This window comes from Oncorhynchus keta, chromosome 21 (assembly GCF_023373465.1).
Source record: "Oncorhynchus keta strain PuntledgeMale-10-30-2019 chromosome 21, Oket_V2, whole genome shotgun sequence".
Lineage (NCBI taxonomy): Eukaryota > Metazoa > Chordata > Actinopteri > Salmoniformes > Salmonidae > Oncorhynchus > Oncorhynchus keta.
Window position 1 is genome coordinate 19,123,861 of NC_068441.1, and position 25,906 is coordinate 19,149,766.

Sequence of the window (25,906 nt, forward strand, 5' to 3'; positions counted from 1 at the left end):
ATAATCAGGCCAGGTAGCCTTTAGGCCTACTTCTATGTATAATCAGGCCAGGTAGCCTTTAGGCCTACTTCTATGTATAATCAGGCCAGGTAGCCTTTAGGCCTACTTCTATGCGTGCGCGTCCTTACTAAACATTGACAGGAGCGCTCCAAACAAAAGACAATGACTAAACTTGTAAATAGAATGAAATAAACCAAAACGTGTTTCTCACAAGTGTAGCATAGGTTGTGCACTCTGCAAACAATGTGTCCATACTGACAATGAGAACAGGAAGACTGGAATAATAATGAGTGCAGAAAAATAACTGACCGTAACCAAAGTAATAGACATTGTAGATTAGAAATGTAAATGTACTACTGGTGATATGTAATGGGAAATTGATATATACTAACAATCAAAAGCAAACAATGAATGTGCACAAATTGGTGTGGGAGCGCATACTGGAGAGAGGAGTGCATTGTGCATCTGAGTGCATGGTCAATCCGACGTCTGCATTGCTACGGCCTCAGCAGGAGTCAGGGCATTCTTGTGCTTCGTTGAGCAGAGCTGTTGTCAAATAAGTGAGTTTGTGTTAATACAGGATGTACCGCCCCTACCTACCGTCAACCGATCATGTCCATGCGGAGGTATACAGAGCCCTTTGCAATGTTCCAAAATTTGGAAGGCGCATGGCGACGTGGTACAGAACTCGATTTGGCCTCTGCATGCCTCTGGAGGCTCTGCTATGGCATCACACCCTCCATATGGAGCCTCCTACCACATTTCAGATCAAGCAGAAATGGACTTTTAGTCGAGGCCTCTGCAATGGATTAGTTCACTGAGATGGGCGCAAATATGTGTACATATATACTATATACTTGTTACTGTTCGACTAAAACAATCTCGGGCGACCAAAAGCCTAAAGACCAAACAATCGACCAGTCAACTAACTGGGGTCAGCCCTACACTGTATAAATTTGTCATGGCAGCATCCCTTCCTCTACACACACACACATATATATATATATATATATATATATACTGTATATTCCCGCTGTAAATTGTATATCCTCACTGTAACTCAGTTTTATGTTCTCTGTATTTATATTGTATATCCTGTATGTTGACTCTGTCTGTATTCTGTCTGTACATTGTCGATTGCTGGCAGCATCTATTCACTAAGTCAAATTCTGGGTATGTGTAAATGTAATTGAGAATAAAGTGATTCTGATTAGGCAACACCCAAATCAAAAACACCCAATCCTTTTGTAACCCACACCATGTATAGGCCAATGTACCCATGCTTGGAACTCTGAGGGGTAAAAACAGCTACAGAACTGAGATTACCTAAATCCAATCACTTGACAACAAAAGTAGGATGACTTTGAAATATAGCCTGACACGTCTCAAGCTAAACTCCTAAACAGGAGCATGCATCCATGTTGCGGCTTTCATATGTAAATTGCACCCATTTCCTGCAATCGTCTTCTTTGTAAACACTGACCTGTTCAGGTATGGTATAAAAATGACAAGACTTCAAAGTAGCAAAGCCAATGCAGATGGACTGCTGAATCATATACTGTAGATGGAGCAACACCGCCTGGTGCCTAGCCTATCTCTGCTAGTTAACTCACACCTGAACAACACAGCAGTGTGATTTAAACACCATCTGCTCAGCTCACACACAGACACATCACTCTGCCAGTTAGTTATACTGGGTGCTGTAATCTGGGGTGTCATCCACCCCCTAAATCCGAGGGGGCACAAAGTATGTGAGTACTGCTGGGGGGTGGATTTGGGCGGGCCATCCTGAAGTTGGATCATTTGTCAAACACCTGAAACAGCTTTTTCTTGCAATCTAGAGTCATAATCATTCTTCTTAATTCTGTCAAAAATATGTATATTTTTCTGCATATCTAACTATGCCTCTTGAGCTGTCTGTATTCTCCTGACTGGTGGTTCTTTTTTCAAATAAACAAAATATTCTTCTCTGCCTCTGCTAAAATCTGGAGAAAATATTGAAAGGAATGTGAGTCTTATTCAGTACATTTAGTTATTGCTTGCCTACCAACCTTGTCAGCAGGCATAAAATCAAGCTTTATTTACAGCACATTTCATACATGGAATGCAATGCACTTTACAGGAAACAACTAATAAAAAACTATGAAAATAAAAGCTGAAATATTTACTACACAACAAACATAAGATTAAAAAAACAAAGGTATTACAAAACTGAACTACTAAAAAGCACCCTAAGGAAAAGCAAAGCTAAAAATATGTTTTAAGATCTATTTTAAATATCTCCACAGTATCTCCTCAGTTTTTCTGGCAGGCTATTCCAGAGGCTGGGGGCATAATAACTAAAGACTGCCTCTCCATGCCTCTTGGTCCGAGGCTTTGGGAAGGCCTCGGACCAAGAGCCAGAGGACCCGAGGGACCTACTGGGTACATAACTTAAAAGCATGTCTGACATGTATTGGGGTGCACAATTGTGGATTGATTTAAAAACCAATAGAATAATCTTAAAATGCATTGTAAAACTCACAGGCAGCCAGTGCAGAGAACTTAAAACTGGTGTGTGCTCTCCGGTGTAAGCACTCAGTCTGGTTTTGGTCAGGAGCCGTGCTGCAGCAATCGGTAGGTTTTGCAGTTGACCAATGGCTTTCTTGGGTAGACCAGACAGGAGATCAATACAGTAGTCAAATCTGCTTGTAATAAAAACATGGATGAGTCTCTCTGTATCAGCCTGAGAGAGAAATGGCTGCACCATGGCAAGGTTCCTCAGGTGGTAAAAAGCTATTTTGGTAACATTTCTAATGTGTGATTCAACATTTAGTTCAAAATCTAAAATAACACCTAGGTTTTTTACCTGGTGTTTTATCTTTATTGCCTGTAAATTAAAATGTGCGCCTAGATTCTCTCTCTGTGCTTTGTCTCCAACAATAAGTACCTCGGTCTTATCTTGATTTAGCTGGAATAAGTTTTGAGCCATCCAAGAATTTAAATCACTAATACAGTCTAATCAATTTTCCGTGGAACTAAAATCTGTGTGACACAGAAATAAAAGTTGTGTATCATCTGCGCAGCAGTGAAAATTAATGCTGTGCTTTCTGATAATGCTGCCAATGGGGTAACATAACAGTACCCGACCCAAATTCAAACCTTGTCGAACGCCACATGTGATATGTATTTTCTCTGAGTTATGATCACCACAGGTGACAAACTCTCGACCGGTTAAATAGGTCCTAAAACAATTCAGAACTGGACTGGAGAGGCCAACCCACCTCTCCAGTCTGTCCAGAAGGACATCATGGTCAACAGTGTCGAATGCAGCACTTAAAACTAAGAGTACAATGACATAGAGCTGTTTGGCATCTGTGTTAGCTCTAATACCATGTCCCACTTTAACTAAGGCTGTCTCTGTGCTGTGGTGGGCAGAAACACCAGACTGGACCTTTTCAAAAATAAAGTTGCCACTTAAAAAATGATTTAGCTGTTTGAACACCAATGCCAGCAATTATAGTTAGACAAGCTAGCTACTCTAACTTGATTGAAATAGCTTCTTGGTAGCTCGTTATGAATGACACATGGAAAGAATCACTGGGGAGAATCACTGGGGACGGGGGAACATGAACATCTACCTCCCCACATGATTCATCCTCTTTGAATAAGAATAAACCTACTTTCCTCCACCTGATTTGCCTTGCGGTCTGGTCTGTGTTATTGAAGAGTAACATCAACTGCTAACATTTGGTGCCGTGACCCGGATGAATAGGTCTGAACAACAACAAGAAACTCAACTGTGTGTTGATCCAGAAGAAAGAGAGAAGGCTGAGTGCAACCCACTTTGGGGAGTCAACTCTTAATCTCCCGATTGATGGCAGAAGTCCTGGGTGAGTCTAGACCAATATCATTTTAAAGGAACCAAATCAGGTTCAAATGAATGCATGCAGTGAGTGATACGTGTCTGTGATGTTTAAGGTTCAAGTCCTTTGTTCTCTATTATAGGTGTTTGAGTCCTCTATTAAAGAGTCCTTTCTTTTTGTGGAACCTTCTTGTTGCATCGAAGTGAGTTGCTAGTTGAGTAGCAATTTTTACACTTGTGGTTAATGTAAGCCTTCAACAAGCTTTTTGAAATGAATATACATTTTTATGGGTAGCCAGGCCCTACAGAGACAATTTGTTCTAGAACAGGTTATACAGGATATATTTTGGGGTTAAATTAATATATAAACATAGAGATATATATTATACAACTTTAAAAGTTAATATAATGCCATTGATAAGTGAGAAAACCACTCTGGAAAAGGACAGAAGAGATATTTTAAATTCACTGTTTAGTGATATGAAGAACCATTTCAAAGTAGAGAAGTGTAGGCAAGAGATAATGAAGAAATATTCCGTCATTGTTGACAAAGATGGAATATGGAATCTGTCTGATGTATAAAAAGCTTGGGGAAAAATACAGAGGATGTCTAATTCCTTGACAGACAGGATGGTCTTTAACTGTTTTAGCTGAAGTAAGAAAACGGGATGAGGAATTATTTCTGTAGAATCGTGACAGGACATTGAAGAGAGATAAATAAAGTTTAAGGGCTCTCGGGGAACAGATCAAAACCTTGAAAGAATAAATTCAACAATTACAGGCAAGGGTCGTAAAAACAGACTTGACCCCCACCTGTGGACCATTTGTTCCCCCAATCTACCCTCACACTGAGTTGCGCAAGGATGATCGGGTTTCAAGCATCTGGTCAGCACTGTGGGCTTTGAGTCAACAGATACTGACAGCAGTGACGAATGATGTCTTAGGCCAACCAGAACACAGGCTGTAAAGGGTAGTAAATTCAAATCTCACGTGACAGTAATCACACACAAATCAGCATCTCCAAAACAGTTGGATGAATGGTCAAAAATGTTGAAACATCTGTGAGAAGTGGATATGAAAACATGGGACCATTTGAAGAGCTATAGCGTTATAAGAAACTCTACATTCTACATCCTTATGATGGGTACAGTTATTAGCCTTTGTTTTGAACATCTGTGAACAAGGTGTAGTTGAAGAAAAGGTTTATAGAGCTGTGGGTGGTGAAGAGCAAGATGTGGCCGATGGATGGAGAGCCATGTATGTTTTCCTTAAGGGTCTGACGAATGCAACCACCAATTGGGGAGAGATAACCAAATGTGTTCATAAACCGAAAGAACCGTTTGTTGAATTTGAAGAAAGGTTTAGAGCAGAGGTGGTTAGACACAGTGGGTTACCTGACATGGAAGATGAAAATGCACTCAATTCCTCAGAGCCTGGTTCCTCTCTAGGTTTCTTCCTAGGTTCTGGCTTTTCTAGGGAGTTTTTCCTAGTCTTCTACATCTGCATTTACTTGCTGTTTGGGGTTCTAGGTTAGGTTTTTGTATAAGCACTTTGTGACACCTGCTGATGTAAAAAGGGCTTTATAAATACATTTGATTTGATTTACATTTACATATTAGTCATTTAGCATTCACACTTATCTAGATCGATCTACAGTTAGTGCATTCATCTTAATATAGCTAGTTGGGAGAACCACATACCAGTCATTGTAAGTACATTTTCCCTCAAAGTAGCTATCAGCAAAGTCAGAGCTAGTGTTGGGGAAAAGAGTCAAGTGAGAGTGTTAGTTCACTAAAGGCTTTTTCTTTGGCTCTATATCTTATAGGATTAACTCCCCACCTGCCCTGCCAGCCAGTTGGATATTCTGCAGTTTCCCTGAGAAGCCAAGAAGGGCTGCTTTAAATAATCAGAAGCCGTTTTGCGTGCATCATTAATTCAGTTCTGACTAAAGACATTTAATCATTCCTGGGAGGAGGAGGATGAGGCACGGGCTGGGCTGCCAGTAGTGAGTTGTGGTGCAGGCACATAACGGAGCAGCTCTGACTCTGGTGAACTCTGGTAGCTAGATACTGGACATTTCTTTCTCTTTCCATACCTTGAGATGAACACTTGGATGCTTTGCCCTCCCCGGTAGGGAGGGGAGGTCAGTCATGTGACCAGCCTGCTGCCCCCAGGGATGGATCTGTCATCTTTCATTCAGATCACGGCTTCAAAGCGGGAATTGGAACGGCCCCATGCATGCAAAGCTTAATTGAATATGAAGCAACCACCATGGTCATCCATTCTTGGCTGACAATGGAAAGTACTATCACGTTCAGGTGGGATATCAATGCCCTATGGCCAGTGTACCATGGCCATGGCTCACAGGTTTATAGGCATGTGAGACCAAGTCAAACATCACTCTCCAGTTATACTGAGCATCATTTTCTCCATGTTCTTCCCTTTATCCTTCATGTACTGTAGCTGAAGGAGGCCAGGAACTGAAAACTTGCTAGATCAAATCCTCGAGCTGACAATGTAAAAATCTGTAATTTTCCCCCTGAGCAATGCAGTTAACCCACTGTTCTCCGGGCTCCGATGACGTGTATGTTGATTAAGGCAGCCCCCACATCTCTCCGATTCAGAGGGGTTGGTTTAAATGCAGAAGACACATTTCAGTTGACTAGGTATCCCTCTTTCCCATATAGCCGTTGTCCCTCCACTTCTCCTGGTTAGCTACACCTGGCTTGGGTGTCCACAGCACACCTGTCTGCCATTGGTCCACCCACAGGACACAGAGTCTAACCATAATCACCATTAGGCAAGAAAAATACTCACTAGAGAGGACTACAGACTGACTCCATGGCCTCTGTGCTTAATGAGCAGAAACATCATTTATTATGCTTGGAAAGCTTGGGTTTCTATGAGGAGTTTGAGGAGTAGGGCACGGTTTTATCCCATTGTGAAATTGCAGAGGCAAATACAAATAAAACTGAATTGAAGTGAGCTGGATTGTGTCCCAATACACCTGCTGTTCTACGCTGAAACTGTGTGAGGGCTCTCACATTCGGTCCAGTGCTGAAATGTGAAAGTTGAGAGTATAGTGGCCCAATTCTCTGCTCTGCAGGGCTGGAAAGAGTTTACTTAAAGGGGAATGTCAGGGAGATGCACACTGACAAGAGCACAGAGTAGCCCAGCCTGCATCCTTCCAGGCACAGGGCTAACACTACGCCACACACACACGCACACACACATGTGTGCACCGTAGCTCACACACAAATCAAAAACACATAGGTTCAGTCCCACCAAGAAATGCTCAACACAAGTTTACACAAATTGAAATGAAGAGACAGAAAAAGCCCTCATTGCCCTGAGCTGAACCCATCTATTAATTCTTATCATCATTGTGTTTGTCGACATGACTAGGCAGCCGCTAGCGTGGCAGATAAGAGGGCCGCTTCTGCGCATTCAGAGTTTCAACATCTAGCATGGTCCTGTCAATATCTGTCCCTTTCAAATGGCTGTCCTCCATGTAATCTTATTTGCAATGAAACGCAGTGGGTTGATCTTAGAAGATCTACAACTGACATGGTGGACATTAAGAATCAGCGACAGCAGAGGTTGAGGCATGGTCAAATACAATTTCTTAAAACACTGAGTTGAATAAAGTCGGTTCATGTTTCCTCTCCTATCTGGAAACATACACAGTTTATCTGAGTACTGCAGCAATACGAACGGGATGCTCGTTCACTGACAATGCAGATTCATTCCAAATCAATTCCACTAAGGACAAAGCTACAGGACAGCCTTTTCTGCGCCCACAGCTTTTTGCCTAGACTGTGGGTTTAAAAGACATTCCATTTGACAACCATCCCACCTAAACTATCAGCATGCATGAAGAAGCTCTAATGATTTTAATTATTCACCCTACACAAACCACTTCATTATTCACCCCACACAAACCACGTGTTTATGCATGTAAATACCAACTCTAAAATGTTAACTGCTTTTACCTGTACCAAATAAGTACATTTTGGGAATAGGGGAGAGTGGGGTAAGTTGTGCCAAAGGGTTAGCTGAGCCACTCTTTGTGTATGGTTTCCTAGAAACAAGGGGTGGCTCAACTAACCCTTTGGCTCAACAAAGTATAACATCAGAACCAAAGTGACATTTTGACTCCTCACACCATACCTCTTCCTAGATATGTAATAATATGTAATATTCAGGAAAAGCAAGAGGTCTTCCTAGAATCTGTGAAGGAAGAAACTACATGGAAAAAGTGGTAAGCAAGTAAGGATGAAAAAACACATTTTCAAGTCAAATAAATATATTGTGTTATAGGTTTCATGATGCTTGTATCGGAATTAAATTATATAATTTATTACTTAATTTAATATAAATTATATAACTGTAAGCTTTAGTGGAAGAGGAATAATGATCTGGGGCTGTTTTTCATGGTTCGGGCAGGGGCCTTAGTGAAGGGAAATATTAACACTACAGCGTACAATGACATTATAGACGATTCTGTGCTTCCAACTTTGTGGCAACAGTTTGGGGAATGCCCTGTCCTGTTTCAGCATGACAATGCTCCCGTGCATAATCCGAGGTCCATACAGAAATGGTTTGTTGAAATCGGTGCGGAAGAACTTGACTGACTTGCACAGATCCCTAACCTCAACCTGATCAAACACCTTTGTGATGAATTGGAACGCCGACTGCAAGCCAGGTCCAAGGGGGGACAAACTCTATATTAATGCCCTTGATTTTGGAATGAGATGTTCGACTTGAACTCTATTGGAGGGATGCAATACCATTCTTCCACAAGAAATTCCATAATTTAGTGTTCTGTTGATGGTGGTGGAAAATGCTGTCTCAGGAGCTGCTGCAGAATCTCCCATAAGTGTTCAATTGGGTTGAGATCTGGTGACTGAAACAGCCATGGCATATGGCTTATATCGTTTTCATGCTTATCAAACCATTCAGTGACCGCTCGTGCCCTATGGATGGGGACATTGTCATCCTATGGGGGCAATTGTTATACATGACCCTAAACATGTTGGCATGTTAATTGCTTAATTCACTCAGGAACCACATCTGTGTGGAAGCATCTGCTTTCAATATACTTTGTATCCCTGAAATACTCAAGTATTTCCATTATTTTGACTGCACTGGGCCTTTAAGTTTGTTGGCCACGCCCACTAATTGGGCCTCACCTGATCTTAAAACTTCTTAGGGGTCAAATCCCGTTAACGGGATCGATTTGACAACATCCGGTGAAATGGCAGAGCGACAAATTCAAATTAAATTATTAGAAATATTTCACTTTCATACAATCACAAATGCAATATGCCAAATTAAAGCTTTTCTTCTTGTGAACCCAGCCACCGTGTCAGATTTCAAAAATACTTTATGGCTTATGGCAAACCATGCTATTTTCTGAGGACAGCACCCCATCAAACAAACACAGACAATCATATTTAATCCCGCCAGGCGCGACACAAAACTCACTTTGGGCACACTTTTCATCCAGATGTGAAAATACCGCCCCCTAGCCTAGATAGGTTAATGTTCTCTGAACTATTTGAGAGCATTCCCAATGTCAACCCATCTGGAGAACGTTTTTAGAACATTACCAAAATTGAAATGAAACCATCTTTGAACTTTTAGGAAAGTTCGGGTTAAAGTAATGAAAAAAAACAAACATGTACCTGTGTGAAAGAGAGGCTATTTATTAATTTAAATTTTTTTTTTACCTTTATTTAACCAGGCAAGTCAGTTAAGAACACATTTTTATTTTCAATGACGGCCTGGGATCAGTGGGTTAAATGCCTGTTCAGGGGCAGAATGACAGCCTTGTCAGCTCGGGGATTTGAACTCGCAACCTTCCGGTTACTAGTCCAACGCTCTAACCACTAGGCTACGCTGCCGCCCCTATGACAGAGTAGCAGAGGCACACAAGGTCTGATCTGATGACATGGAGTCTGAGGTTGATAAACATATCCAGAATCTTGCCGACCAGTTTCATGGGCTTAGTAGCCTGAAATGCAGAGAACTTGAAAACAAATTGGCACATCGAAAAAACATTCTTGGCCCAGTAATCTGGGACCGGTTTACCAAAAGCATCTTAAGGCTAACTAAGTTATTCTGTAGAACTTTTGTAGGAGCATCATTAAATCTCCAAGCAGTTTCCCAAAACTATCATTATTAACATTGGGCTCCCGAGTGGCGCAGCGGTCTAAGACACTGCATCTCAGTGCTAGAGGCGTCACTACAGACACCCTGGTTTGAATCCAGGCTGTATCACAACCTGCTGTGATTGGAAGCTCACAATCGGCCCAGCGCCGTCCAGGTTTAAATATGAATTTGTTCTTAACTGACTTGCCTAGTTAAATCAAGGTTAAATAAAACATTTAAACGCTCGTAATCTAACACCTGCCTCAGACCAAGTGTAAAACAGCTAAGTGCGTTGTTAGATGTTTTTTTGCCCTCCCTGCTAAAAACAGAATCACTTGGTTTATCCGTCTATCTGGGACCGCTGAAACTTCATAACAACGTTCACTACAAATACAAGTTGCTAATGTCCTTGCAAATCATACAAACAAGTGACATATAAAAATATGTTTCAAATGAAAACAGAGATGACTGCCTTAAAATATAAACAGTAGGCTATAAACCTATTTCAATCATATTGAAATACATTTCATGTTCAATGAGTTGAGTTCTATTTTGCTACTTTTAGGCTTCTGTGTGTAGTTTGTCTCAATGTATTTAATGATGCATAGCCTAACATGCGCAATGATGTGCCAACTGTGACTTTGTGAATTTTTATTGGGTAAGCATTAGAATAAGCTTGCCTCAATACTTGCAGCCATAGGTGGTAATATATCTCGAGGAGCTGATCCGTCATCAGTATTGTGAAATAATTATAACGTTAAGGTAAAACTTGAATGGAGAAGGCTGGTCCGAGAGCAGCGCTCCTCTTCTTTCGATCCTCTCGACACACTTAGCGACCGTTCTCTCTGCGTAGTGTTTTGGGAAACGCATGTTGCATCTTCTGTCATTGTAGGAAAGATGCATCGTTAAAACACTCTTAAGCCTAAGTTTCATTGCTATCGGGAAAACTGGCACTGGTCAAGATATTGAACAGAGATCTATATCTGAATGTAGGCATACATTTAAGATATACAATATACCACACCCCCATTTCATGAATTAAACATTTAACCATCACCCACTGTCACAGGACAACATCACCCACTGTCACAGGATACCATCACCCACTGTCACTGGAAACCATCACCCACTGTCACAGGAAACCATCACCCACTGTCACTGGGCACCATCACCCACTGTCACTGGACACCTTCACCCACTGTCACTGGACACCTTCACCCACTGTCACTGGACACCATCACCCAGCTGTCACAGGATACCATCACCCACTGTCACTGGACACCATCACCCACTGTCACGGGACACCATCACCCACTGTCACTGGAAACCATCACTCACTGTCACTGGAAACCATCACCCAGCTGTCACAGGACACCATCACCCACTGGAAACCATCACCCACTGTCACTGGAAACCATCACCCACTGTCACTGGACACCATCACCCACTGTCACTGGACACCATCACCCACTGTCACTGGACACCATCACCCACTGTCACTGGACACCGTCACTGGACACCATCACTCACTGTCACTGGACACCATCACTAGCTGTCACAGGACACCATCACCCACTGTCACAGGACACCATCACCCACTGTCAGAGGACTAGAGGTCACCCACTGTCACTGGACACCATCACCCACTGTCACTGGACACCATCACCAGCTGTCACTGGACACCATCACCCACTGTCACTGGACACCATCACCAGCTGTCACAGGACACCATCACCCACTGTCACAGGACTAGAGGTCGACCGATTATGATTTTTCAACGCCGATACCGATTATTGGAGGACCAAAAAAAGCCGATACCGAATAATCGGGCGATTTTTATAAATATATTTGTAATGATGACAATTACAACAATAATGAATGAACAATGAGCACTTTTATTTTAACTTAATATAATACATAAATAAAATCAATTTAGTCTCAAATAAATAATGAAACATGTACAATTTGGTTTAAATAATGCAAAAACACAGTGTTGGTAAAAGTGCAATATGTGCCATGTAAAAAAGTTTTAGGTTGTAGTTATTATAGGAATTATAGGACTATTTCTCTCTATACCATTTGTATTTCATATACATTTGACTATTGGATGTTCTAATAGGTGCTTTAGTATTGCCAGCCTAATCTCGGGAGTTGATAGGCTTGAAGTCATAAACAGCACTGTGCTTAAAGCATTGCTAAGAGCTGCTGGCAAAGGCAGGAAATGGCTGTTTGAATGAATGTTTACCAGCCTGCTGCTGCCTACCACCGCTCAGTCAGACTGCTCTAACAAATATCAAATCATAGACTTAATTATAATATAATAAACACACAGAAATACGAGCCTTAGGTCATTCATGAGTCAATCACCACCTTCCGGAGACACCTGAAACCCCACCTCTTTAAGGAGTACCTAGGATAGGATAAAGTAATCCTTCTCACCCCCCTTAAAAGATTTAGATGCACTATTGTAAAGTGGCTGTTCCACTGGATGTCATAAGGTGAATGCACCAATTTGTAAGTCGCTCTGGATAAGAGCGTCTGCTAAATGACTTAAATGTAAATGTAATTCATATGGTCAAATCCGGAAACTATAATTTCAAAAACAAAACGTTTATTCTTTCAGTGAAATAGAGAATTGTTATGTATTTTATCGAACGGGTGGCAACCCTAAGTCTAAATATTGCTGTTACATTGCACAACCTTCAATGTTATGTCATAATTATGTAAAATTCTAGCAAATTAATTACGGTCTTTGTTTGGAAGAAATGGTCTTCACACAGTTCACAACGAGCCAGGCTGCCCAAACTGCTGCATATACCCTGACTCTGTTGCACAGAACGCAAGAGAAGTGACACAATTTCCCTAGTTAATATTGCCTGCTGACATTAATTTATTTTAACTAAATATGCAGTTTAAAAAATATATACTTGTGTATTGATTTTAAGAAAGGCATTGATGTAAATGGTTAAGTACATTTGTGCAACAATTGTGCTTTTTTCGCTAATGCACTTTTGATAAATCATCACCCGTTTGGCGAAGTTGAAGTAGGCTGTGATTCGATGATAAATTAACAGGCACCGCATTGATTATATGCAACGCAGGTCAAGCTAGTTAACCTGGTAATATCATCAACCATGTGTAGTTAACTAGTGATTATGTTAAGATTTATTGTTTTTTATAAGATAAGTTTAATGCTAGCTTGCACCTTACCTTGGCTCCTTGCAGCCATAAGGTCCTTTTGATGCTGCACTTGTGTAACAAGTGGTCAGCCTGCCATGCAGTCTCCTCGTGGATTGCAATGTAATCGGCCATAATCGGCGTTCAAAAATGAAGATTACCGATTGTTATGAAAACTTGAAATCGGCCCTAATTAATCGGCCATGCCGGTTGACCTCTACACAGGACACCATCACCCACTGTCACAGGAAAACCACACCCACTTACCCCGAGACGGCTCAACTTACCCCATATCGGGGTTAAAGTGTGCTGTTTTCAACTATTATGTTACTATGAATTTGAATTATTTCCAGGGATACACAACATCCTGAAATATTGTTAGAAAGAATACTATATTTCCCTTGACATAGTCATGCTGAATGTAAAAAATGGCTCAACATACCCTACGCCAATTTTTTTTATTATTCTGTTATAATAGAAACACAGCTCAGCTTCCTATGAGTCTCCAATATTGCCTAACATAGAACTAATGGTGAGTAGTTGTTAGTTGACAAGGTTGAAAACGTTGTTCCCTCTTATTCAAACCATTAGAACAGAGAGTTTCTGCTGATGGGACCCTCCTGCACTATATTGGGGTCTTTACTGAGCATGGAAGGATTACTAATATACATCGCCCGGGGGGAATTAGATTCTAATCATTTAAGAGAACAACTTCCATCAATCTCAAAATAATAAAGCTTTAGAAAGCAGCCCATTTGGATGTACGGAGTTGTTTAAAGAAGAATTGTATTGCAAAGCCAGATTTCATACTCTACAGCCCACTGCCAAATACACAACAAAACAATCTGAATGGTTTAGGATTAAAGCTGTGTTATTCACATCCATCAACTCATACGTCTGAGTGATTCACATCAATCCTATACAACATGTAGAGGGTGATATGTAATCACTAATATGCAAAAGATAACAAGGAGCAGTCATGGGGGAAAATTAATTAGTGTAACTATATTCAGCTCACCATGAAACCATGCTCCTTCCTGTGTGCAATCTGATACCAGGAAACAAACATTCTTTACATGCCATGGCCCCATTTTCTATAAATCGCCATCTGATATCCAGGTTACGATCTTCCAGACTGCACCTTCACCCGAGAGTCTAGTTGGGACACCAATAATTAAGTTTACCTTAATGTCCATACACCTCATTCTCTGTCTCAGGTCTACAGTGACTAGGGTCTGTCCTACCTATACTTCATGCCGGTCCGTATGCTCTGGTCGCTGGACGTGGGCTGGCTCTGGACCGTGAGCTGTCCCAGACTACGGGCCACCATGGCCACAGCCCTGAACTTGTTGCGGGTGCCTGTGTTGGGGCTGTTGGCATTCTGGCGGTGGTTGAGCCGTTCCTCTGTACTGCGGCTCACCCCTCCACGGTTGTGGTCCGTACACACTAACGACACCTGCATCCTGGCTGGGACTGGGAGCCACCAGGCACGGCTTCAGGTCCTCCGGTTAAAGATTGTGGTGGGTCAGTCTAAGACACGGCTACTTTCAGTCTGGATAGTCTCTTGGTCAGTATCAGGGTAGTTAGGTCAGTGTCAGGGTAGTCAGGTCAGTGTCAGGGTAGTCAGGTCAGTGTCAGGGTAGTCAGTGTCAGGGTAGTCAGGTCAGTGTCAGGGTAGTCAGGTCAGTGTCAGGGTGGTCAGGTCAGTGTCAGGGTAGTCAGGGTAGTCAGCTATGTCTGCAGAGACAAGAGGAGAGGAGAATTATCGTCTTCCGAGGGTTTCCTGCTTCAACACAGCCTTAGCCTGTGTGGGTGTCTCTGCTTTGTCTGCTACAGAAACCAACAACCGGCCACTTCAGACTGCTGGCACAGGAACACCGTCTCGGTCCCGGCAGAGACACAAAAACAGACGAAGACGCACCCTCCAAAAAAAGGTATAGCGTCTTACGACGAGAAGAGCAGTTTAATGAATCTCCCTTTGCAGTCTCGACTGACTTGTCCTCGATTCATCCGACTGTCTCACTCAAGCTTTCTGTAGTAATCAGAGGCTCATCACAGACTGACGGGCAGATGCAATCATTCTGCAATTTCCTTTTAATCTGGAGCTCAGTTCTACAGATAACACAGAGAATGGAGACACATGAGCACAAAGAGATGATGAACTACTCCAGGAGGTAAAATTCTTATCCCTTACAATGTCCACAGCAGCAGCAGCTGTCCTGGTTGTGTGACTACTCAGCAGCTCTGTTTTTCAATCAGAGAGCAGTCTCTTGTTCACTGACTCCCATCCCTCCGCTGTCTCCCGGATTATACTTACATGTGTATACCTAGCGCATGGTATAAAGAGGCAGAGTGAATGCAGACAAGAGAAGAGGAGGAGAAGAAAGAGAGAGGGTGGGAGGGATATGGAGAGATGCTATGGAGAGGAGTATTGAGAGGGTTACACTAGCACGAGAGAGAGAGAGAAAGAGCGAGCGTGAGAGAGCAAGCAACAGATAGAGGGAGAGATGAAGGGAAGGGGCAAGAGAGAGTGTCCACAGCTGCTGTCATAGGAGAGGCTGGCTGGTGTATTTTTGATCCACTTCTCATCTACCTCCCTGTTCCAGCATGGCTAAGTCAGGTTCAGCATGGCTCAGTCACTGTGGCAGAGTGTGGTCCAGTCAGGTCCAGTATGGTACAGCTTGGTCCTGTCAGGTTCCGAGTGGTCCAGTGTGGTTCAATCAGGTCCAATGTGGATCAGTAGTTCATCTTCGGCTTCACATCAAATGTGAATACATCCCCTAAAACATCTGTCTCATTGTTCTATCTGTGGGGATTCCTCTGGATTTTGGCAATGGGGCTCTTTATCTACTTCCCCAGAGTCAAATGAACTCATGGATACCATTTATTTTTGTCTCTGTGAAAGTTTTGAAGGAAGTTGCTCCCAAAGTCCCAAAGTATCCCTTTAACTGAAAATAAATTATTCCTGGCATATTTATTCATTTGAATAATTTTGTTACATAAATAAGAACACAGCCCGTATCCAATTACTTCCTGCATGGCGACAAGCAATTGATATGTAAGACAATGTCCGTGTCCGGGGGGACTTAGTGAGTGGATGAGCTTGGCTTAATATAATAATGGTGGAAGGTCACAGTAAACACTGTGGTAATAAGAGACAACACACTATTGGTTGAAGGAGTGAGGAGACAGTAGAGGCTTGCGTTACAAGTAATCTAATACTGAACCTTATCTAACCAGGCCCATGCAGCTAGTTGCTTCTGCTGGAGGAGCTAATTAAAAGAGATGTGGTGAGGAACAGACAAATAGTAAGGCAGAGTGGAGAAGCAAACTCCAAAAAAAGGAATCCAGCAGACAAGCTGCAGCCAACTGACACACTACCTATTTTTAGATCCTTAACCTTTTGCTCTAGGACTTATATAGAGTAAAAACGTATTTAATTCAACTAATTTTAAATTGGATTTCACACCCGCCTTTGGGGGGACAGGCCCAGGGAGAGATGCTGTCCCATCTCCTCTCGTTGAAAGTGACTGTGCAGGGTAGATGGGCCACTGCAATGCTCCTTCTACAAAACATTTATTGTGATTCCCGGCAATGGCTGTGGGGGGGGGGGCCGTTGGGTTGTTCAGAGTGACGGTGTCATAGTGTTGTTCTAGAGGCTCTGGTCAGGGTTCCTGACTGGAAGGCAGGGTGCTGGGGAGCCCTCTCCCATCCTGGTGGAGCAACAGAACATGAGAACAGCCGCCCCCACACTCCTCACCCCAAACCCCTTGGGAGAAGCTGGGGACAGTGTACAGGGAGGGAACAGGGACTCAGGCTGCCCAGATAGTGTCAACATCTAATCCACACCAGCCCACTCACCACGACAGTCCCCTGGGGCTCCACCGACCAGTATCCACTGAGCCTCTGACCTGGGCATGGCTATTGTTGCTGAGATGTGAGCGATCTGCTGTAATCATTACACCAAATAAGGCTTGTTTCTTCCCAAAGATGTTGGGGATGTTGGGGACCAATATTGTTAGGTTGTAGTACTGAGTTTACACTTAGATGTAAAGCTGCCAGACAAAAGAACTACACAAGTCTCTGCACAACACTTTAGGCCTACTGTATCATATCATACACAAAGCACCAATCACAAAGCAAAATCAATCCCATCTGGCCTATAGTGTTAATATCGAATGTTCTTCTTGCTCCAATAGACTAGACTATAGCAGACATGCAGATGAGGAGAAAGGAAGAAGAAAGCGGGGGAGTACCGCAGCACAGAGAGGGTGGTGACAGGAACCAAAGCGACATTCAGAATGATGAGCTAGGGTGACTCTCCGCTAATGGAGTCACACTTAGTCAGAGTAACACAGTAAACACGCCTGTCTATAGAGGGCTAAATGGAAAAACAAAAGTCTGTTGGAATAAAGATGCATGCCCACACACAGGGTGAGCATTTCAATAGTCCAAATTGTCTCCACATTCTGGATGGAACACCCACAGCAGAGGTCAGAATTGGGCAAACACCACATAGACCTATAGTAGCAACCATCCATCACCACTTCCTATTCATTCCTCAGTCTTCTGCTCCAACACGTAGACCTAATGACGATGCCTCTTCTCTCTACTCCTGGGCCTCGTATTATTGTAAATTGTGAAATAAATCAACCATATGGGACTTGAAACATAAAATAACCTGAACAGTCCCCAGCCACCCCAGTCATAGACTGTTCTCTCTACTACTGCATGGCAAGCGGTACCGGAGTGCCAAGTCTAGGACAAAAAGGCTTCTCAACAGTTTTTACCCCTAAGCAATAAGACTCCTGAACAGGTAATCAAATGGCTACCTGGACTATTTGCATTGTGTGTCCCCCCCAATCCCTCTTTTTACACTGCTGCTACTCTGTTTATCATATATGCATAGTCACTTTAAAACCTCTTATGGATCCCTTCACGTGCCAATCCCTTTAGCGGGATCGATTTGACAACATCCAGTGAAATTTCAGCGGCAAATTCAAACTACAGGAATATCAATATTTAACATTCACGAAAATACAAGTGTAATACATCAAAATAAAGCTTACATTTTTGTTAATCCAGCCGCTGTGACAGATTTCAAAAAGGCTTTACGGCGAAAGCAGACCATGTGATTATCTGAGGACAGCACCCCGCATACAAACGCATTAAAATCATTTTCCAACCAGGCAGGTGCGACACAAAAGTCAGAAATAGCCATATAATAAATGAATTACCTTTGAAGATCTTCTTTTTGCAATCCCAAATGTCTCATTGACACAATGAATGGTCGTTTTGTTCGATAAATTTCTTCTTTATATCCCAAAAATGTCCATTCATTTGGCGCGTTTGATTCAGAAATACACCGGTTCCAACTCACCCAACATGACTACAAAGTATCTAATAAGTTACCTGTAAACTTGGTACAAACATTTCAAGCAACATTTCCTAATCCAACCTCAGGTATCCTAAAATGTAAATAATCGATCAAATTTAAGATGGAATAAAATGTTTCTAATACTGGATAAAAACAACGTGAAGCGCACCAAAATAGTAGGGACCATCAGAGTGACACATGGAATGAATAGAACTACTTCTTCATTTCTCAAAAGAAAAACATAGACAAATTTCTAAAGACTGTTGACATCTATTGGAAGCCATAGGAACTGCAATCGGGGCCCTAATTAATCAGGAATCCCATAGAAATCCATTGGAAAACGACCTCAAAAAACTCTTTCCCTGGATGGATTGTGCTCGGGGTTTCGCCTGCCAAATCAGTTCTGTTATACTCACAGACATTATTCTAACAGTTTTAGAAACGTCAGAGTGTTTTCTATCCAGATCTACTAATTATATGTATATCCTAGCTTCTGGGACTGAGTAACAGGCAGTTTACTTTGGGCATTCTTTTCATCCGGACGTGAAAATACTGCCCCTATCCCTAAAAAGATTTATTAACTATACATTCATGTACATACTACCTCAATTGGGCCGACCAACCAGTTCTCCCGCACATTGGCTAACCAAGCTATCTGCATTGTGTCCCACCACCCACCACCCGCCAACCCCTCTTTTACGCTACTGCTACTCTCTGTTCATCATATATGCATAGTCACTTTAACCATATCTACCTGTACATACTACCTCAATCAGCCTGACTAACCAGTGTCTGTATGTAGCCTCGCTACTTTTATAGCATCGCTACTCTATATTGCCTGTCTTTTTACTGTTGTTTTATTTCTTTACTTACCTATTGTTCACCTAATACCTTTTTTGCACTATTGGTTAGAGCCTGTAAGTAAGCATTTCACTGTAAGGTCTACCTACACCTGTTGTATTCAGCGCACGATTTGACAGATACGCACGAGGAGGCATACACTTTAAAGGGTTTTATTTAAAAAAAAGTTGATCCTTAAATTAAGCCTTTTAGGTGCTGCTGTATTACACAATAATAATTTAGAATGGTTATATCATACTCTATTACAGAGTACTGGCACTGCAGGCCTGAATAGATTTAACAATAATATATTAATTTCTTAAGAAAACAGGCCTTGTAGGCCAGTGTTCAAGTATTTTGATGGGCTTGCTAAGGGATACATTTCTTCCCTAGATGTTTTAATCTTAGGATAAAGCACACTGTTCTGGTGGGAGAGAACGGTCCTTACCTTAAATAAAGAACCAACTACTGATGTCTTCTGTTGGTAGAGTTGAAGAGAAGGTCTTGATGGCATTTGATTTTCTATGTCAGTCAGCAATTCAAAGCCACTACCTAGAGAAAGAAATCTATTATCTCTTCCCTCCCACTCCCCACGTCTTCCCTTACGTTGTGCCCTCTGACTTCTTTTTCATTAAGAGACCAACCAATGACTATCCCAAATCTACTAAGATGCTACAATCCCTCCTGGACACCGAATCATTCTGAGAGAGTGCAGTGTGCTGATAGGGCCTACATTTTACTCACTGTGAGGGGGAGGTAAGGGAGATGGGGGAGCTTGAGAGGGGAGCTTGAGAGGGGAGCTTGAGAGGGGAGCTTGAGAGGCAGCGAATAGGCCAACAATGCACATGGATTTCACTGATCACGGCTAGGCTACACACCACATGTTCTTATAGGCATAGAGTTGAAGAGCGAAACTAGGAGAAAAAAGAACATTTCAAAGCAAAAAAATACACATTAGCATGATACATCCTGGAGTCTCTTTCTCTGACCAACTACTGCCACACAACATGGACATGTTCAACCCCCCCCAGCTGACAAATAACTGGTTCTGTCCTTCGAAGTCCTGGGCAGCAGGGAGCTTAGCCAATCGATGATGCAACAATGTCATAATGACGCCTCTGGGGAGTCACTTCTGATAACACTGACCCTTCATCCCAATCCTCCAGACTTAGCTGCCGGGTAAGACAACGACAGAGACCACTTGGGGTTACTTGCTGAAGGCTGCACCATTCCTTGGAGGGATGGAAATAGGCCTAGCTAGTTAGTGGCCCATGGAGGTTCCATGATCAATTCTACTGCAAAATCTATGCTATATGTCAGCTTCAACTAACTCTCAGGCATGTGCTTCCTATAAACACAGCAGAAACAAAATAGCCTAATAGGCACCTCAAAAATACTTGGACAACAATGTACTGAAAGGGACATTATCATTAAACGTTCATATGGAGGTTTAGTCTTTGTGGCACCTAATTTGTCCTCTGGGGTCTTCATGCACCTCAGTCACTCTGTAGCTAGCTAGTGCCAACAACGACAGCCATTACTACAGGGGGCCAACCAGGCTTGTGTCCACAAAATACACTATATATACAAAAGTAATAGTAGATTTGGCTATTTCAGCAACACCTGTTGCTGACAGGTGTATAAAATCGAGATCACAGACATGCAATCTTCATTGACAAACATTGGCAGTAGAATGGCCTCAATGACTTTCAACGTGGCAGTCATCGGATGCCACCATTCCAACAAGTCAGTTCAATTTTTTTCCCTGCTAGAGCTTTCCTGGACAACTGTAAGTGCTGTTATTGTGAAATAGAAAAGTCTAGGAGAAACAATGGCTCAGCCGTGAAGTGCTAAGCCACACAAGTTCACAGAACGGGACCACCGAGTGCTGAAGCGTGTATAGAGTAAAAAAAACGTCTGTCTTTGGTTGCAACACTCACTACCAAGTTCCAAACTGCCTCTGGAAGCAACGTCAGCACAATATCTGTTTGTCTGGAGCTTCATGAAATAGGTTTCCATGGCCGAGCAGCCGCACACAAGCCTAAGATCACCATGTGCAATGCCAAGCGTTGGCTGGAGTGGTGTTAAGCTTAGCACCATTGGACTCTGAAGCAATCGAAAAACGTTCTCTGGAGTGATCAATCACGCTTCACCATCTGGCAGCCCGACGGCTGTATCTGGATTTGTCGGATGCCGGGAGAACACTACCTGCCCGAATGCATAGTGCCATCTGTATAGTTTGGTGGAGGAGGAATAATGGTCTGGGGCTGTATTTCATGGTTCGGGTTAGGCCCCTTAGTTCCTGTGAAGGGAAATCCAAGCAAGGTCCATACAGAAATGGTTTGTCGAAGACAGAGTGGAAGAACTTGACTGGCCCTCAACCCCATCTAACACATTTTGGATGAATTGGAACGTCGACTGCGAGCCAGCCCTAATCGCCCCACATAAGTGCCCGAAACAGCAGAGGGAGCACCCCCCTATCCACATTCAAGGGACAGTACTGGAGAAGGTGGAAAGTTAAGTTCCTCGGCGTACACATCACAGACTGAAATGGTCAACCCACACAGACAGTGTGGTGATGAAGGCACAACAGCGCCTTTTCAACCTCAGGAGGCTGACGAAATTTGGCTTGTCACCTAAAACCCTGACAAACTTTTACAGATGCACAATCGAGAGCATCCTGTCGGGCTGTATCACCGCCTGGTACGGCAACAGCACCGCCCTCAACCACAAGGCTCTCCAGAGGGTGGTGCAGTCTGCAAAACGTATCACCGGGGCAAACTACCTGCCCTCCAAGACACCTACAGCACCCGATGTCACAGGAAGGCCAAAAAGATCATCATGGACAACAACCACCCAAGCCACTGCCTGATCACCCCGCTACCATCCAGAAGGCGAGGTCAGTACAGGTTAGAGGTCGACCGATTAAATTGGAATGGCCAATTAATTAGGGCCTATTCAAGTTTTCATAACAATCGGTAATCGGCATTTTTGGACACCGATCATGGCCGATTACATTGCACTCCATGAGGAGACTGCGTGGCAGGCTGACTACCTGTTATGCAAGTGCAGCAAGGAGCCATGGTAAGGTGCTAGCTTCCATTTCTTCCTAACAAAGACAGCCAACTTCGCCAAATTGAACAAAACCGCATTTGCGAAAAAAGCACAATCGTTGCACGATTTCACTGAAAGAATAAACGTTTTGTTTTCAAAATGATAGTTTCCTGATTTGACCATATTGATGACGTAAGGCTTGTATTTCTGTGTGTTATTATATTATAATTAAGTCTATGATTTCATAGCGCAGTCTGACTGAGCGGTGGTAGGCAGCAGCAGGCTGGTAAACATTCATTCAAACAGCCATTTCCTGCATTTGCCAGCAGCTCTTCGCAATGCTTTAAGCACAGCGCTGTTTATGACTTCAAGCCTATCAACTCCCGAGATTAGGCTGGCAATACTAAAGCACCTATTAGAACATCCAATAGTCAAATATATATGAAATACAAATGGTATAGAGAGAAATAGTCCTATAATAACTTCAACCTAAAACTTCTTACCTTGGAATATTGAAGGCTCATGTTACAAGGAACCACCAACTTTCATATGTTCTCATGTTCTGAGCAAGGAACTTAAACGGTAGCTTTTTCTACGTGGCACATATTGCACTTTTACTTTCTTCTCCAACACTTTGTTTTTGCATTATTTAAACCAAATTGAACATGTTTCATTATTTATTTGAGACTAAATTTATTTTATTGATGTATTATATTAAGTTAAAATAAGTGTTCATTGTTCATTCAGTATTGTTGTAATTGTCATTATTACAAATGTATATATAAAAATAGTCTGATTAATCGGTATCAGCTTTTTTTGGTCCTACAGTACTCGGTATCGGCATTGAAAAATCATAATCGGTGGACCTCTAGTACAGATGCATCAAAGCTGGGACCGAGAGACTGAAAAGTAGCAACTATCTCAAGGCCATCCGACTGCTAAACAGAAATCACTTTTCAGAGGCTGCTAAATGGTTCACTAGTCACTTTAAACAATGCCACTTTAATAATGTTAACATATCTTACATCACTTATCTCATATGGATATACTGTACCTTATACCATCTATTGCACCTTGCCTATGCCGCTCGTCCATATATTTCTATGTATATATTCTTACTCCATCCCTTTAGATGTGTGTATAAGGTAGTTGTTGTGGAATTGTTAGATTACTTGTTAGCTATTACTGTACTGTCGTAACTAGAAGTACAAGCATTTCGCTACACTTGCATTAACATCTGCTAACCATGTGTATGTGACCAATACTATTTGATTTGACCTCTATAATGCTCTTGTGGCTGAATGGAAGCAAGTCCCAGCAGCAATGTTCCAACATCTAGTGGAAAGCCTTCCATGAAGAGTGGATGCCATTATAGCAGCAAAAGGGGGACCAACTCCATATTAAAGGCCATGGTTTTGGAATGAGATGTTCGACGAGCAGGTGTTTACATACTTTTGGTCAAGTAGTGTCTCTCTCTCTCTCTCTCTCCCTGCCAGGCAGTCACTGGAGCCCACTGTGACTGTGTGGTGACTACTGACTACTGCACAGATTCTCAGACACAGATAGAAAGGATGCCTTTGAAGCCTGCAATCAAGTTGGGGTATTATAGTCTTAAAATAGCTGGAGCTCTGAGCTTTGTAAATATACAACTAAAGATAGAACTCCCTCCCACCAGCCCATTCTTTCTCTTCCCCCAAAATTCTTAGCTCATTGCAACAGTGAGAAGTGTGGCTGTCCAGTGTTATGGAAGTGTGGAGCATAGTAGAGAGACATTGTGGCCATGTCACTGTTGGCCAGTTGTCTAGTAGAGCTTTAAATTCCACTGGCTGACAGTTTAATGAGCAGCATTCGAGTGGATTGCAATGACTGACAGATGGATTGATGGCATGCGCCTGTCTTAGACAGATATAACAAGGGGAGGAACATTGGGGCGGGGGAATAGGGGCAGATTAAGGTTCATGTCCACCACTGTAAATCAGACGAGCATAGAGTGAAGCCAGCCAGATCAACTTGGGGTCAACATAAATGACTGACCAAAGAGTCTAGCTTTGCAGCAATTCCTTTGCAAAACCACATTTTGTTTTCTGAGGTCTTTGCTCATTTCTTTAGATTTGTCCATGATGTCAAACAAAGAGACACTGAGTTTGAAGGTAGGCCTTGAAATACATCCACAGGTACACCTCCAATTGACTCAAATGATGTCAATTAGCTTATCAGAAGCTTCTAAAGCCATGACATCATTTTATGGAATTGTCCAAGCTGTTTAAAGGCACAGTCAATTTAGTGTATGTAAACATCTGACCCACTGGATTTGTGATACAGTGAATTGTAAGTGAAATAATCTGTCTGTAAACAATTGTGCATGACAAGCAATTTTTCCAACAATGTAAATGTCCTAACCAACTTGCCAAAACTATAATTTGTTAACAAGACATTTGTGGAGTGGTTTAAAAACTCCAACCTAAGTGTAGGTAAACTTATGATTTCAACTGTATACACATTCAGTGCATTCAGAAAGTATTCAGAACCATCCTGTTTCCAAATTTTTTAAAGTTACAGCCTTATTCTAAAATGGATTAAATCAATGTTTTTCCTCATCAACCTACACACACTGCACCATAATGATGAAGTGAAAACAGGTTTTTAGACATTTTTGCAAACGTATTACAAAAAAACAAACAAACATATTTACACAAGTATTCAGACCCTTTGCTATGAGACTCGGAATTGAACTCAGGTGCATCCTGTTCCCATTGATCATCTTTGAGATGTTTCTACAACTTGAGTGGAGTCCACATATGGTAAATGCAATTGATTGGACAGGATTTGTAAAGGGACACACATGTATATTTAAAGTCCCACAGTTGACAGATCATGTCAGAGCATAAACCAAGCCATTAGGTTGAAGGAATTGTCCATAGAGCTCCGAGACAGGATTGTGTCGATGCACAGATTTGGGGAAGGGTACCCAAACATTTCTGCAGCATTGAAGGTCCCCAAGAACCCAGAGGCCTCCACAATTCTTAAATAGAAGAAGTTTGGAACAACAAAGACTCTCCATAGAGCTGGCTGCCCGGCCAAAGTGAGCAATCAGGGGAGAAGGGCCTTGGTCAGGTAGGTGACCAAGAACCTGATGGTGCTCAATTTTATACACCTGTCAGCAACGGGTGTGACCACCCATACGTAGAATGTATGCACACATGACTGTAAGTCGCTTTGGATAAAAGCGTCAGCTAAATGGCATATATTATTATTATTATTATAAATAGCTGAATCCACTAATTTGAATGGGTGTCCACATACTTTAATATGTATAGTGGAAATAATATTGATTTTAGGGCTGTCCCTGACAAAATAAAATCTTAGATCAATCGATTGTCAGAAATTTCAAATGTGTATTTTTCCATAGATAGACACACCCTATGTTTGAATAAAATCAACTATTTGTAGGCTACTGAGAT

General features: G+C 42.2%; 1 protein-coding gene across 7 annotated transcripts in view; it reads right to left on the minus strand.

Annotated features, from left to right (window-relative positions):
* The window catches only part of LOC118400224 (voltage-gated potassium channel subunit beta-2-like), a 141,546-nt gene that overhangs the window by 38,801 nt on the left and 76,839 nt on the right, over positions 1 to 25,906 (minus strand). The window contains exon 1 of one of the 7 annotated variants that reach the window (XR_004828981.2): positions 14,419 to 15,488. The exons of 5 other annotated variants lie outside the window; for them this stretch is intronic. Coding sequence is in view for 1 of the 2 variants with exons in the window: in XM_035796869.2 (XP_035652762.2) it covers positions 14,419 to 14,636 (218 nt within the window). In the remaining variant the exon portion in view is untranslated. Of the gene's footprint in view, positions 1 to 14,418; positions 15,489 to 25,906 lie in introns of those variants that run through there. One more of the 7 variants, XM_035796869.2, reaches the window with a different exon arrangement.